At 46.7% G+C, this 17,003-nt stretch overlaps 1 protein-coding gene across 3 annotated transcripts in view; it reads right to left on the bottom strand.

The window, feature by feature from the left end:
- NTM (neurotrimin) overlaps window positions 1-17,003 on the bottom strand; it is a 631,724-nt gene that overhangs the window by 9,052 nt on the left and 605,669 nt on the right. For all 3 annotated transcript variants that reach the window (XM_067564047.1, XM_067564057.1, XM_067564063.1), the window contains 2 exons: window positions 16,090-16,241; window positions 12,421-12,456 (listed from right to left, as the gene is read on the bottom strand). In XM_067564047.1, coding sequence (XP_067420148.1) covers window positions 12,421-12,456; window positions 16,090-16,241 — 188 coding nt within the window. The remainder of the gene's footprint in view (window positions 1-12,420; window positions 12,457-16,089; window positions 16,242-17,003) is intronic.

The following is a 17,003-nucleotide window of genomic DNA, read 5'->3' as shown; positions in this document are numbered from 1 at the left end:
GATGGAGATGAGACTCCGAATTAGACTGGAGGACAGGAAGAGTGCAAAGAGCAACCTGCAGCACAAGGGACTTCAAGCATCTGCATGTACAGGCCCTTCCCCTCATGGTGTCATCTGCACTGGGTAACACTTGGGATTACTAGTCAACCATTGGGGGGCAAATGTGATTGGGAGAAATGAGCCCAGGGGCTGGGAGTCAGAAGGTCTGAAATTCTAAACCTGACTTGGCCATTGACTGAGGATGCTATTTGATGCAATGCACAGCATCTCTCTCCCTCAGTTTCCCCATCTATAAAATAGGATTGATAAGCATCTTGCTCAAGGGGGGGGATACATTTAGTTAATATTTGTAGGTGTTTTACCTATGCAAAGCACTGTAAACGCAAAGTATTATTCTTAAATTGACATCTAGGATCATATCCTCAGCTTGTGTAAATCGGTATCACTCTGGATCTGGCCCTTAAGTTTTACAAAGTAGTCACTGATTCTGGCTGCCTCTGAGATAGCTGGGGCCTGATTTTTCAGAGGTCCTGAGCACCCACAGCTCCCATTGATCTCATCTGGCACCTTGGGGTGCTCAGCTGTTTGGAAAATCACAAACAGGGTGCCCAAAATCAGAGGCGCCCGGAAAGCAGTGGCCACTTCGGAAACTATCAGTCTTAGCTCCTACGTCTGATTTCAATCAAGACCATTCCTAACTTTAAATTAAGGGTTGCCCATTGGCTTTAATGGAATGACCCGTACCAGTTCTCAGCAGCGTGACTCATGGCTGCACAATCTAACCCTGAATAAGAAGCTGATGTTATTACAGCCCTGGCCATCATAGTTGGCAAAGCATATGGCAAGATCTGTAATAAAATATTTTAAATAAAATATTTAAGGGTGACATTCATTGTGTGTAACAGTGGAGTTACATCAGGGTTGAATTTGGCCCAGAATATCTGAATAACATGCCTTGGATTTGCACTTGTCTTTTATTATTATTACTGGGATTTCCCTTGAGCTCTTTCTTTTTCTCTGCCATGTAGAATGTTGACCCATCCTTATTAATTGTAACTTTCTAGATAGAATTATCTAATAATACCTGCCTAAAGCAATCAACATTGATCAGAATAAAGGGTGGAAATTGAGGTTTTAGGGGTTTTTTTAAATAATAAAAAAAAAATATTTGGTTCCAGAGGTCTTGATAAATTAAAGAAAGAATCAAATTAGCAATTGAATTAAGTGGAATGCCTTGGACTGCGTGTTAAATAAAAAAAAAAAAATTTGACTTTTTTAGTGGAAGATATTTATTCAAGATTAGCCACGGAATAAGCCAGAATCCCTAACCCTGTTTGGAGGACAGGAAATAGATTTTTGGGACCAAAATAATTAAGGCCCAGATTCATGTGAGTAAGGCTACTCGGAGAGTAGACTACTGCTCTACTGGCCTAATTCTCTAATGCCTTACACCTTGCAGAGTCATTTACAATTGTGCAAAGTGGTTTTAAAATACTACCACTCTGATCTGGCAGTGTTCATACCCTCTTCGCACAGCTGTGGTTGACTGCGGGAAAAGAGGTGAGGGCATGGCACTCGACATTAAAGACACCATTACTTGTTTTAGAGTTATCGATAACGCAGAACCGCAGGATTATGAATGCATATGGATAATGTGCTAGCTACCAGTGTCCAGAAAGGGAAATGGTTTGTTACCGACCTCCAAATCAAACCAGAGAGCAGGGCGTCTTACTACTTAAGCATCCACCTGTAATGTGCGGGAAAAAAACTTGTTTTGTTCTGGGAGGATTTCAATTTGGGTGGCGTAGGCTGCTGGTTTCAGGCAGCCAGTAAGAAAGCATCATTAGAGCATCTAAAAATTCTAGATGATAATTTTCTAACACAAAGGTATTGCACCCAACACAAGGTAACTGTATTTTGGACCTCATTGTGATGGATAAAGCTGAATTAATCACTGGACTGGAAGTTAGTGGTTGCCTAGGGACCAGTGATCAGACCTGAGTGCATTCAATATGGGCAAAGAGTAGACAGTCCTGAACAGTAATATATATATTTTGTGTTTCAAAAGGGCTAATTTCCCAAAGCTGAGGAAAATGATGAGCAAAATTGACTGGGAGGAAAAAATGAAACAGAAAAATGCGAATAAAAATGGAGAGCTATTTAAGAAGATTTTAGTAGCTGGCCAAAGAGCCATGATCCCACAAACAAAAAAGAGGACAACTTTGGCTAAAAGCCCATCATGGTTCAATGGAGAAGTGAAGGTATCAATTAAAAGTAAAAAAGCAATATATAACAAATGGGAAAAGGGAAGTTAGATAGAAATCAATATAAAGCAGAAGTGATGAAGTGCAGAAAATTGATAAGGGAAACTAAAGACAAGAAAATTCCAAGGCTGGCAGGACTAAGGACTATAAGGAATTCTGAAAGGATATAAGGAATAAAAGAAATTCTACGAATGACACAGTCCCATTTTTAGATGGAGATTGTAAAATTGTTAATGAAGCAGAAGTAAGTATATAAGTATTCAATAAGTATTTCTGTTCTGAATTTGGAAAGAAGCAGGATGATGTACTTGTATCATATGAGGATGATGGTATACTTTCTATACCATTAGTAACTAAGGAGGATGTTGAACAACATCGAGGGATAAATATTTAAAATCAGCAGGTCCAGAAAACTTGTACACAAGAGTGCTAAAAGAGATGGCTGAGGAGATCTTTGGCCCACTGATTTTAATTTTTAATAAATCTTGGAATATCAGGGAAGTTCAAGAATGGAAGTATGCAATTGTTGTGCCAATATTAACAAGGGCAAGCGAAATGATTCTTATCTATAGCTCGGTTCGCCTCTCATCAACCCCAGACAAAATAAAGGAAAAGCTGATGCAGTGTCTACACTGGGGCTTAGTTGAACTGAATTACATCGCACAGACATGACATTGTTAACAGCCTAGAGCGATGTAGTTAAGCCAACCTAACGTTGCAACAAAGACTATCCCTGAAAGAGCTTAATTTGGTTAGCTATTCAAAAGGAAGATTGAGAGGTGACTTGATTATACTTGAAAATACTGCTTACAAAAGGACTCTAATCTAGTGGAGACAGGCAGAAGAACTGGAAGCTGAATCCAGACACAGTATTAGAAATAAGGAACAACTTTTTAACAGTGAAGGTAATTAACCATTGGAACAAACTCCCAAAGGAAGTGGTGTATTCTCCACCTTTTGATGTCTTCAAAGAGACTAGATACCTTTCTGGAACGTGCTTTAGACAACAAGTTATTGCACTCAATGCAGTGGTAAACGAGTGAAATGTAATGGCATGCAATATATAGGTCAGATTAGATGTTCTAATGGTCCCTCCTCGTCGTGACCTGTATGAATCTATGTAAAGTGTAAAGCAATGGAAAATGAGGCTCAGTATAAGTAAGGATGGCAGAATTTGGCCCTAACTATTTTTTTCCAGGTCCAATCCTTATTATTATTTGTATTACAGTATCATTTGGAAGCCCCCATTTGAGATCTGTGTCTCACTGTGCTTATAAAAGACAATCCCTACCTGAGGAATTTGCAATCTAAATAGACAAGATAGGTGAAGGGTAAAGGAAGGATGAGTATCCCCAATCAATGTCTAAGTGAGGAAACTGAGGCACACACATTATCGCTGAAATTTTCAAAGTTCCCAAATCTTTAAAAAATAATGTGTTAAAATTCATCAGAATTGTGACTCTAAATCCCCTAGGAGGCTCTGAAAACATCAGCTTAGGTGACAGTGACTCAGGCAGAGCTGGCCCTGGAACCCAGTTCTCTTGAGTTCCCGTTTAGTGCCTTAACTTGCTGCCCTCACTCATTCAATGGGAGTTTGACCTAATTAAGGGCTTCATGGTCAGCCCATGTGGTTTTTCATCAAATGGGCATTTAAGATATTTCACCATGCATTTTCAACCCAGTGTCTGCAATTCATCCCTGCATGGCTAGTCACTGTGGGATTCTGTGTAATCCCCAGGTAAATATCAGCCCAATGGCGCACCTTAAACATCCATTTCACACGCATGCACAGCTAACTCCAAGGGGCATTTCTGAGCCAGTGCTGGAGGTGTCAAGTTGCTGAAAAGCAGTGTCATTTGTGACACTGATTAGACTGAAAGCATGGTAAGGGAGACGCTGTGTCAGTTTCCAGGGAGCTCTAATGATGGTTTAGCAGAGGCGTGAAAACTCGAACACTTACAATTTAAAAGCAAACATTTTTTTTTAACACACCCAATAATGCATGCACTATATTTATGCTGGTTAAAAAACACAATCAGCACTAGAGATAGGCACAGGTGCACAGTTCAGACATGGATCCAAACTTCCACAGATCTGGGGCTTTGGATCTGTAATATCCCTTGTGATAGAGAAGAGAAGATAAAGGGCTATGAATATAAAGTTGATCCTATACAGGGTCTGCTGGATATGGAAAAGTTCACATAGTTCTCTCGATCCACTAGAGTAACTAAACACAGCTTGCACTGCCTAGTGTCACCACACCAGGTCTACCTACGTTCTGGGATGGACCATGCAACCCCAGAAAGAACCGCTGACTAAGCTATATAACTAGGGCTTTCTTTGTTTGGAAGCTGGTTTATAATTCCTTCTCGGGGATTTAATACCTATTTTACAAAATCAAATCTCCTTGCAGTGAGAGGAGGGCTACTCCATCAAGTGGCTCGGAACCACTGACTGTGCCAAAGTTCCAAACTTAAAACAAAGAACATTTCCCAGGTTCTAAATGGAGCTTGTCACATTGTGGACTTAAAGTCTGTTAGGCTGACAAAAATGGGAGCAGTTTTTCTTGACTGAGCCCTATTCTATCCCCCTCTGAAGGGATGTATGCAAGTCTTTTGTAACCAACTTGAAACCAGGATTCAAAACGTCTATGCCCACTGGCAACTGGAAGGACAAGGAGATGGGTCCAACCTAGGTTGGCCAACGCTGAAGCAAGGAAAAGGTGACCCTCGAACAAAATGGACAAAAGGGCATCATCCTAGTGGATAAAGGAAATTCTCTATTTCTAGGGTTTGATCCAAAGACCATTGAAGTCAAGTCCTCTGCAGAGTGAAATCCACGAAGCCAGAAAATTTTGGATTGAGGTTTGAAGAAAATTAGAATTCCAAATGATCTTGACAAACTGGAGGAACGGCCTGAAATAGCTAGGATAGAATTCAATAGGTCAAATGCAAAATAGGAAGGAATAAGCAATTGCAGAAATACAAAATGGGAAATGACGACCTAGAAAGGAGTACTGCAGAAAAGGATCTGAGGATTATAGTGGATCACAAAGTAAATAGGAGCCAACAATGTAATACTGTTGCAAAAAATGCAAACATCATTCTGGGATGTGTTAGCAGGAGGATTGTAAGCAAGACACGAGAAGTAATTCTTTCATTATGCTCAGCATCGATAAGACCTCAACTGGAGTATTGTGTCCAGTTCTAGGCACTAAACTTTGAGAAAGATGTGGACAAATTGGAGAAAGTCCAGAGGAGAGCAACAAAAATGATTAAAGGTCTGGAAAACATGACCTGCGAGGAAAGACTGAAAAAACGAGGTTTGCTTAGTCTGCAGAAGAGAAGACTGAGGGGGGACGTGATAAGTTTTCAAGAATGTAAAAGGTTGTTATACAGAGGAAGGTGATCAATTGTTCTCCTTATCCACTGAGGACAGGACGAGAAGTAATGGGCTTAAATTGCAGTGAAGGAGATTTAGGATAGACATGACGAAAAATTTCCTAACTGTCAGGGTAGTTAAGGACAGGAACAAATTACCTAAGGAGGTCGTGGAATCTCTGTCATCGGAGATTTTAAAGAACAGGCTAGACAAGCACCTGCCAGGGATGGTCTAAAAATACTTAGTCCTGCTTCTGTGCAGGGGACTGGACTAGATTACCTATTGAGATCCCATCCAGTCTGACAATTCTAGGAGTCTATAAAAAGACAATCTGACTGAGAGACTGGTGCTATAGCAACCACCATTCTTACGTCTACTTCTGCCACTTGCTTCTCTTCTGCATTGAAGTACTGATGGCTCCTACTGTTTCGGGGTGGGCGACAGGACCACATGCAGCTCTGATGAGTGGCACATGAAAACTCTGGGATTGCAGGGGTCCTTCATTTCCTAAGAGGCACCTTTCGTGGATATGGTTTCACTGACCTGTGGAGGGTTTGGGGAGGGAGCATTTTGATGCTCACAGAGGGGCTCTTGGGATGTTGGATTAGCCTTGATGGATGAGACAGTCTCTTCTCACTGATGTGGGCAAGTACTACAAAGGCCCAGCATGGGACCGAGTGACCTGCCGTACGCTGCACGCCCATAAAACATTTGGTTTTACTGAAGAAATCCCTACCCCACTGTGTTAGTTTACGCTGCAATTCCCGATAAATCCCAGTTTTTGTCCCATTTGCAGGCAGGAATAAATGCTCGTACCACAGTGAGTGGTGCATGTGGACATGACGTTCAGGCATCTCAACATGTCCAGCGACATGATCAGGGCTCCTGGCCTGCATGTGTTCTTGCTTTTCTGGCAGGGTTAAGACAGGAAACCCGATTTCCTGCCATTCCTGCAACCAACAGCCTTTTGCTGGTCTGGCTGATTCCATGCTGAAAAATTCACAGATCGGGGTAGCACAAAAAAACCCGAAAACCCAGAAGATGCTGCCTTGTAGCAGAAAGCCTGGCACGCGCTATGCCTGTAAGTGCTGCAAACTGGAATTCCTGCTCCTAAGTGACTCCCCTTAATCCTCTGGGGACGCTGAGCCTGTCTTTGATAACCACTTCTTTTTGCAATTGTTCCCGTGTGATGTCAGGAGTCTTACTCCAGTCCCATATTCGCTAATAAATTGGCTTGATGATCGCTGTGAGTCTTTCAGGTGTTAATCAGCTGACCTTTTACCGAGTACTGATACCATCAAAAGGCGGCTTAATGCCTGGGGGATAAAAGACTCTGTGGGGAATGCGCAAGGCAGTGAGACAGCAGCAGTTGGCTCAGGCTGCTGTGAATTTTCCTTCAGAGAATGCGCCAAGTGAGAGACCAGGGCTCAGATCTCAGATGCTATTGTGCATTCCCCCTATCCCTTGGCCCGATGGTCTGCATGTGCACATAAAGGGGAGGCGTGGGGCATGGCAGAGTGAAAATCTCCCATCAAGTACCTTTACTTGTACAGTAGCATCAAGGACCTGGAAAAAGACATATCATGATACTGATACCAGGTTACTGCCCAGGTAAATCCTGGTGTTTCAGGCCATAAACCAGTCACTTGCTGGGAGCAGGGAGACACCAGCCTCTAACGGGATATTATTGCAGCAAGGTGCATTGTGATTTCCTTTCCCCGGCCTCCTTCAGAGTATGTCTACACTTAAACTGCTGCAGCTGAGCCGCTGTAGTGCTTCAGTGTAGACGCCACCTATGCCAACAGGAGGGGATCTCCCATCAGCATAGGTAATCCACCTCTGCAAGAGGTAGTAGCTAGGTCAACAAAAGAATTCCCCCGTCGACCTGGCGCTGTCTACATGGGGGTTAGGCCGGCTTGCCTACATCTCGCAGGGGTGCGGTTTTTTCACATGCCTGAGAGACGTAGCTGTGCCAGTGTAAGTTCCCAGTGCAGACCAGTCTGGAGAAAGGACGGAAGACTCAACGGAACACTGGTCTGGCCTTGGAGTGGCCGTCCCTGTGTTATCAGCTCATCTCCCCTGCTCCCAGATGAGTATCTACGCACATGCGGGTTGTGCTGGAAGTGAGCACATGTGGGTCTCTGGCTCTTTCCAAATTTGAGTGTCTGTGACAAGAACATAGATAAGCTTAGAAGTGACGACTCCTAAGCAGCAGGCTGGGTAATCAGAGATTCCAGTGCCTGCCCTTCCAGGAAGGCCTGAACAAAGAGGTGCATCTGGCACCATGCTCCAAGTGTGGCCAGGTTCAGGGCGAGAACCTGGTGGGAACCAATTCCATGGCGAGTGTCTGCTACAGAAAACATCCCCCCTTCAACTCCCCAGGCTTCACCACTGGGTTCGACAGTCAAACCTTTCCTGACAAATACAGTCATCTTGGTGCAGCGTAAGGGGAGAAGAGATCGCTGACATAACTAGGGCCCAAACCAACCCCTTGAATTTCCCCCAGGAGTGAATTAGCTGACAGTATTCAGAGCACAGGGCTAGCCCACCCTACTCCAAAGATGGGTGGCTGAAGTCTGCCCCAGCCGATGCCCCGGAATGGCCTGGAAAGTGAGTCCTAGGCTGAATACGGTGAAGTGATCTAGTCTGGAGGTCAAAGGTGGGATCTGTCTCTGAGAATCAAAGGAGCAATCTGCTGGTAAGGCAAAGATAACCGGGGCCATTTGTGAATATTGCTGCTCTCTGACTCCCGTCGAGGATTACGGCAAACACGTTGTATCAGATGCACCACAGTGTCCATCTGGGGTATCTGAGCAGTGAATCAGGCCCACTGAAACTATCCACGTAACAAAATTTTCCTGCATTGGAGTAATGAAACAAACCATTCGGGAAAGATCTAGTCAAGCCCACCGTAGAAGTCTGGTGGGATTAGAGCTTTCTACCTGGGCAGGTTTGCTGATTTCTACTGCGTGAACTTCATCCCTGTTTGATTTGCCTGAAGGCAATGGAGTTACTCCAGAAATGGATCTGGCCCACGATGTCCAAAACAGCCTGTTACAGAGGAGTGTTTCAGAATCCTCCTGTGGTCAAAGGGCATGCCCATGTGGTGGCGACCCACGACACTGGAGCGCAATGCTACCACAGCCCCTGGCATAGCAGCTTGCATCAGCTTCTTTCTTTGGGTCACAAAAACCGGCTCTGTTGGCTGGGGCTTAGGCCCACCTTGCCTGTGATGCTGTGTGTCACTGGGACCCAGAGCTCATGACATCCCAGGAGAGGACAACGATACCCACAACCCTTCCAAGAGGGACCAGGTTCCAATGTCTGTGCAACAGCCACCTTCAGAAAAGCTCAGATGGTTATAAACGGTTACCAGGCCTTCCAGATGTGAACCCTGTTCTCTCTGCAGATCTGGATCATCTATCAAGTCTAACAATTTCACCTCCGGTATCCATCTGTCTATTATTGCATTTATCCACCCCTCGTCCCGCCTCACTCCCCACACCAGTATGTATGTATGTCCCACACATGGTATCTAACTACTGCCTCTCTCTGTTGACTTCTACAAACCATTCACTGCATCCATGACTGTCTCACCCATCCATCTATTGCAAGGGTTCTCAACCTTTTCCAAACTGGGGACCTTCTCACTACGATGGCTCCACTCCCATTTAGCAGAGATCTAGCTAGGACTGCCCACCCCTACCTCATTCAGCAGTGTTGCTGGTTGCAACTCACCCACACCTATTCGCAACCCCAGACTGAGAACCCCATATCTATTGCATTCACTCATCTAAAGCATCACAATACTTTACTTGTCTCCATCTGCCATAGCTCAGACTGTATTTCCTCTATCTCCAGGCCTGCACGTGCATCTATCATATCTCTGTGCAATATCTGGTTGCCTTCTGCGACAAGGCATTGTTTTTGTCTCCCTACCGCCTCCCAATTCCTCTTCTTGCAGAACACTAGCGCCTTTAGTAGGATGAAGATGAATCGTTAGAGCTGGCAGTACTTACATGGCAGAATGGAGGGAGGCACGAAGAAGAGAGACGCGGGGGGGCATGCAGGAGACAAACAGAAAAGAAAGAAAAACAAAACAGGGTGAAGGGATGAGTTAATAAATGCCTCCACGTGTGGGCATGAGGCGACCTGGTCTCTGTTGGCACTGGGAGGAGAGGGGGGATGCAGATAAATGAACCACAATCATTTCCCAGCATTGGTATGGAGTCTTTTTTTTTAAAGAACTCCTTGGAGTAAGGGTGATTTTTTCCCCATCCCTTCCCTTCGTGGTCTTGACTGTGTCATAAACGGAGTGCTAGGCATAGAGGAGGACTGGCTGGAATCACTGGAATCCTTCATGGATATTTTCTGTTGGCTCTGGTTGGTGAGGTTGTCGAAGTACCCTGCTGGGAGGATACTCACACCTAGAGCTAGTTCTCCTGATGCTATTTCCCCTTCTGCACTAAACTATCATGCACGTAGCCCGTACCCTCCCACAGCAAGTAGCACAGTGTCCCTTGGTATCCCCCTGTGTAGCTGGTCAGCTCATGCACTGCCTCAGAGGGTGGAGGTGGGATGACAAGACGCTCTGAGCCAGCAGCTGCCATTTGGGAGCTGTCTAAGATAAAGCCAAGGGAGATTCCGTTCGCGGAACAGTCACTCCCAAAACTACTGCAGCACTGAGCGTGCTGACCATTGTTTTAGCCAGAGCCAGCAGGTCAAAGACCAGTGCGATTTCTGATCTGGAGGAGGCAGGGAGGAAATCTTCCAAACCCTGTGCTGACTATGAGTAGAGGGGACTGCCTGAGAAAAGGGGAGATTAAAAGGTTGAGGGCCCTCCAAGGATAACTTCATTAGAGTCTCCACAAATCCTAAAGCCAGCTCGGCTTTAGCCCTCCCCGTCCAGAGATTTGCTGCATTGCTCCAGTTTTGCACCTGATTCCCAGCAAGACCCTAAGAATGCTTCTGAGCCAGGGTCTGCAGCAATTGCAGGATGACTGATGTATCGCTGCACATCCCTCATCCCAGCCTCCTCTGGGTCGATGTGCAACCGTTGGTGCAGTGTGTGAGCACATGGCCACAGAATCTCCATTCATCCTCCTGGCAGCAGCATGGCTAAAGGCCTGCACACTGCACTCTTGTAACTCTCCTTCTGTGTGTTCAGAAGCCAAGTGGCACCGTGCCGTAAGGGACTGCAAGAAAAATGGCCTCTTCAGCTCACAACCCCAGTGCAGATGTGGGCACCTCAAGACAAGGAGCTTCCACTATTGCCTCACCTAGCTTCTCAAAGGCCCTGCTGTTTGTTCTGCTATCAGGCATGTACTCAGAGTCCAATATCTGTTGGGCACAAAGGTACAGTCTGAGTTTTCCCTGTAATCATCCCAAGACAGAAGATGCAGAGCGCCCTCAACTTCTGTTGCCCATTCAATGGGAGCTGATGAAGCTCAGTACTTTGCAGGATTGGGTCCAACATCTGCATTAGCATCCAGGGGGCTGTTTCACACTACACAGAATCATAGACGATTAGGGTTGGAAGGGACCTCAGGAGGTCATCTAGTCCTGCTCAAAGCAGGACCAACCCCAATCAAATCATCCCAGCCAGGGCTTTGTCAAGCAGGGCCTTAAAACCTCTAAGGATGGAGATTACACCACCTCCCTAGGTAACCCATTGCAGTGCTTCACCACCCTCCGAGTGAAAAGGTTTTTCCTAATATCCAACCTAGACCTCCCCCAATGTAACTTGAGACCATTGCTCCTTGTTCTGTCATCTACTTTCAGGTAGTTAAAGGCTGCTATCAAATCCCCCCTCATTCTTCTCTTCTGCAGACTAAACAAGCCTAGTTCCCTCTGCCTCTCCTTATAAGTCATGTGCTCCAGCCCCCTCATCATTTTTGTTGCCCTCCTCTGGAGTGTCTCCAATTTGTCCACATCCTTTCTGTAGTGGGGGCCCAAAACTGGACACAATACTCCAAATGTGGCCAGACCAGTGCTGAATAGAGGGGAATAATCACTAACCTTGATCTGCTGGCAATGCTCCTATTAATGCAGCCCAATGTGCCATTAGCCTTCTTGGCAATAAGGGCACACTGCTGACTCATATCCAACTTCTTGTCCACTGTAACTCACAGGTCCTTTTTTGTAGAACTGCTGCCTACCCCGTCGGTCCCCAGTCTGTAGCTGTGTATGGGATTCTTCCTTCCTAAGTGCAGGACTCTGCACTTGTCCTTGTTGAATCTCATCAGATATTTTTGGTCCAGTCCTCCAATTTGTGTAGGTCACCCTACCCTCCAGTGTGTCTACCCCTCCCACCCCAGCTTAGTGTCATCTGCAAACTTGCTGAGGGTGCAATCCACCCCAACCTCCAGATCATTCAGAATAAGAAGAAGAACTGAAATCGCATTCCTGTGGCCAGCTCGAAGAGACCCTAGTTACAACCCTTTGAAGGAAAAGATTGCAAACTGGATTTATATCCAATTGGACTAGGAGTCTGGGTGCAAGCTCCAGGAAGAGAAGAAGAGGAACCTTGTTGCTTCAAAAGGAATTCTGGGTTGACAGGATGCGCTTGTAAAGTTTAAGCCACACTCTTTATGGAGACAAATTCCAGGTGACCAGTCACAGCCCGTCTACCTGCATCCTCTCTGGCTGCCCTCCAGGAAGCGGTTCTGTCCTCCATGCATGTTGTCAGACAGGGAAACAGGCAATGTGAGAGCAGGCAGAGGTTAAAGGCAGGGGAGGGATGGCGGATGTGACACACAGCAAGAGCAATACTGACCTTGGAACAAAGTTGAGCTTGTGGGCTCACTTATTTCTAAACCGGGTGAGGAAACGATGGAAGAGAAAAATGATAAAAAAAAAATTACAGTTTACATACCACTCTGCAAACACGCTGACATGTAAATAAGAGGTGGAATGGGAGGTGTGGGGGTAGAACTTAAAAGGTGGGAGGGTGGGCGGGGGAGCAGCAGACACTTTCTGAAGTGAGTGAAACAATTCATGGGAAATTGCAGGACTGATGTTTCCATGAGTTTAAAATAATAAATAACATTATGACAGCCTTGCAAAAGGGGGATTATTATTACAGGAATGCCTGAAGGCCCCAGCCGAGATCAGGGCCCCACTGTGTTAGGTGCTGTACAAACACAGTGAGAGATCACCCCCACTGTGAAGAGCGTACCATCTAAATAGACAAAGGACAGGGGAGGAAACAGAGATGCAGAGATGGGGAGGGACTTGCCCAAGGTCATATAGCAGGTCAGTGGCAGAGCCCCCGGTCCCCTGACTCCCGGTCCAGTACACTGTCTTCTAGACCAAAGTTCCTCTTTGGAAGTGTACTGACCCATTCACAAAATCTCCATGCTTGCCCTTTCCGCCACAATGAAAATGAAAAGCTAGCAATATGTTATACTCCCATCAAAATAAAGTCCCCACCCCGGGCACACAGAATTTTGCAAGGCTGTATTATACAATATGTACTAAAGACCGTGCATGGTGGAGTGAAGCTTGACAAAGATTTGATAACTGCAGGGATGTTATATACAGTCCTAGGCCCCAAATGATCCAGGCAGGTGAATCCCTGCACCTACAGAGATTCACTTGAAGTATGTTACAATCCCCCCTGATTTATAGGTAGAGTGCGACTTTTTACAGGAACTCAGTGTTACTCAATGGAATGTCCCCAGCAGGGCAGGAAACAGAGCAGCACAGAAGGGGTTTTAAGATGCTTTGCCTTTCATTCCATGACCTCCAACATCAAAACAATCCAACCTCACAGCCGCCCCGCTGTCCATATAACACGCTGCCAGCACCCTGCCTCCCGATTGATGGAAACGCTGACTCAGCACATTCCTGTTGTTTCACTCTCCAGAGGCCAAGAGCAGTGTTGGTTGCAGCAATGTTAACCAGTCAGCCATGGCCCTGCTCATGCTTTCAGACCAGTTCATCAGCAGCCCAGCACAAATTGAGGGGGCCGTGGAAGGTTCCCCAAAGGCCGGGGTGACCTAAAGGATGGGTTTTAAGGAGGAAAGTAGCCTGGGAGAAATCTGAGGCAGGGCTTATGCTGGCAGGGGTCCCCAATAACAGGGAAAATCTGTAGTAGACGAGGTAATGGTGGTGGAAAGTGGCTGTAACTTGGACACTAGGTGGTCAATGAACAACAAATGGGTGTTGCCTGCCTGAAATAGGGATACGGGGGGCGGCTTTCCAGGCAATGTGCTGATTCGGTACCTCCTGCTCCCAGATTCCATTGGGGGAACTCCTATGAAATCCCTACAGGGCAATAAGGCTGCCCTATCCCCAGCCTGAACCACAAGGGAAGGCAGCAGCAGTAACTGCACTTGCTCCTCTGGGCTGTTTCCTCCGGCGGTGGGGTGGGGGGAGGGAGATTCACAGGTTCAACCGTGGCTTCTGATTTTGCATTCCTCGAGTTTTGTGGATTCCCAGCTTCAGCCATCTCTAGGCGGCCAGCTTTCAAAGGGGGAGTCAGCGAGAGCTGTGTGTGCTCAGCACCTCCGAAAATCGGATGCAAATTACGTGTCCAAAGGTGGGCGCCTAAAAACGACGCCACCGAAAAATCACCTTCTGGCCCATCACGTGTTTTGTCCAGCTCTCCCTTGTTTGGATTTCTGCCCCTCAATTTTTAAAAAGTCTCCCTCTCTTATTAGCTGTCGCTAGTTACTAGGAAACAATGACATCATTAGCGTGGGCGGAGCTTAGGGCTGTTCATGGGCGCGGCATTAGGTCCGCGTGTAGGACGAGCTGAGATTCCGCCTGAGGTGTGTGGGATACAGGATCCTGTGCAAAGGTGGGCATCACCCCAGGTCTGGTGTATAACAGCTGGCTATGATTGTGGCCTAGAATTGGTTGTGGGGGAATCTGAGAAAGGGGTGAAAAGGGCTTTGCTTCCCGCTCAGTTCCTGATTAGAGGCACAGGCTCTGACACTTCTGACTGCCATAGCATGGAGACACTTGACAAATGTGTCGAGCAATTATGCCCTCCCCGACTGTGTGCGGTGTCAGATGGATGCATCACTCTAATCACAGCTCCGGCGTGTGAAGAAAACAGCTCCCAGATAAGGATGTGGAGCTTCCCATCCCGCACCTTTCTATTGTTTTTTATGTGGCAGTAACAGAAAATATGACCAGAAAGCTGACACATGATGACAGAGTCACCTGGATCATTTATGCTCTGGAGTCGTGCACAGCACATCTGGATATGAACTTCATGACCGGGCCCTGGGTCTGTCAAACATTCCATCCCTCTCCCAAAGACGTGTGCAAATTCAAATCTGGATCTGATTTGGGTTTGGGTCTCTTGAGTTTAGGATTTGACAGACCCAAAAACACAAGTGGAAACTCAGCCAAAGTGGCCAAGGTTTAAGCCCAAAACATGAGAAACCACAAAATCTGGGATAATTTCCTGCTAAATCCAGGAATCAGCCCAAGTCTATATGGTTTGTGGCCATGGCTCGCTGAAAGTTATCTCAGCAAAACTGTCGAGATTCAGGTTTGCAACAAAGGAAGTGCCGCCTGGATTCAGGTTCAGTTAGTGTAGCTTTTCATCCCTCTGTGTGAAGCTTCAGACACACAAGCCCACCTCACCGATTGCAGCACAGAGTGCTCCTGTATTTTATTACCATGAAAATGAGATCGGCTCCAAGTCCCAGCTCAGTAAATATCAAACTTCGTGGGTGACTGGAATCTCAGCTCGGATCTGGATCCAAATTTTTCAGTGCTACCAACCCCCAAAGCAAAGCTTGGCCGAGGGGACCCTTGGACTTTGGATGTGGATTTTGTGCTTTGAGCCTATTTCTGGAGCAAATTCTGTCACATTTTATCCCATGGGTCAGAAAAAGCATCGACTAACCGGGCTGATCCTGACCAAGATGTCTGGCAGGGATCTATGGTTTGAACAAGCAGCTTGAAACCTGGATGCTTAATTCCAGCCTTAACAGAACTACCCAAACTCTCTGTCATTGGCAGTGAGAGGCTGGAAATCTCATGAGGACCAACTTTCTTGCCAGCTTCCTGATTCCTTCTGATCAGGCTAGAAACACAACACAAACTGGCTGCTTTGCCATTTTTTTAGTATTCCCTAGTTTGGTCCTGCTTGGAAGCTCTGAGGTGCTGTGAATATGGGGAAATAATCATGGTGGGGGAGGGAACTACTAAATTTTCTTCCAAATCTTATGCAACATGTCGTAGGAATTTGGGGCGATGAGGTGCATGGGTTTATTTCAGCAGAAGCAATCAGTAAGAAAGACGCATCCCATCTGGTGACATCTCCACTGCGAGATGAATGGAGGCTGCACACTGAGGTGGTCCTGTGTGTCAGCAACACGCAGGAAAAATAACCCGTTGGGGTCTGCGTCCTTCCAGCCTCTCCCCCTCACATTGTCTTCTCCGTGCTTCCTTCTCTCCACCCAGCCCCACCGGTCCTACTCACCGTACAGGATGATGCTGACGTTGGTGTTGCCGAGTTTGTTGGCGGCCACACAGGTGTAGTTCCCATAATCCTGCTCCGAGACGTTGAAGAAGGTCAGTCTGGAGAAGAAGGCTTTGCTTTCAACTTTCACCCCTTTCTGTCCTTCTACCAGCCTGAGGCAAGGGGAGAAAGGGAAAAGGGACATGGTAACACCTTCAGACGAAAGACATGGTCAGATCAAGGAGCTGCTAACTGTTCCCCAGGCTCTTATCCCTATTGCGGTAAAACTTAGAGGACCCGCCTGAGATCCGGGCCCCACCATAGTAGACAAAGAGTGGGAGAAATTCCTTGACCGGAGGAGCTTATACTTAGACAGACCAAAGGTAGGAGGGGAAACAGGGAGGTGAAGTGAATTGCCCGAGGTCACAGAACAGGTCAGTGGCAGAGCTTGGACTAGACCCAGGTCTCTCAAGTCCCATCCTAGGCCTCATCCACCAAGCCATACTGCCCAAGAGCTGAGCTAGAGCAAGAGGCATCCTGAGATAAGCAGAGCAGCCACCATGGCAGGACAGTCTTGGGCCTGCAAAGCTCCCAGCGTAGGCGCTGCTGATAACCAGGCGGGCGCAGCAACTCTTTACCAGCAAAAGGACGGGACCTGGGACACGTCCTCACAGGAGAAAGCAGCACACGGCCTCGGTGCAGCACCAGCCCTCTGGCATGGTAGGGACTGAGCCCTCTGTACATGCCCTACGCATTGAGGTACTGTTTGCATGAGCCCTAAAGCAACACTCTGGAGTTTCCCCTATTCTTCTCTGCTCCCTTCCTCCCTGCCCCCTTGATCCTCCTGCCCCCTCGGCCTTCAAAATCCAACAACCCCAACAGGGGAGCCTAACCCCCTACTCCATGGACCTCTTCCTTCACACATCCCCAACAAG

Source organism: Emydura macquarii, unplaced genomic scaffold, assembly GCF_026122565.2.
Source record: "Emydura macquarii macquarii isolate MOO-44397 ecotype Brisbane River unplaced genomic scaffold, CSIRO-AGI_Emac_v2 contig_312, whole genome shotgun sequence".
NCBI lineage: Eukaryota > Metazoa > Chordata > Testudines > Chelidae > Emydura > Emydura macquarii.
This window is presented reverse-complemented; position numbering and strand designations above follow the sequence as displayed.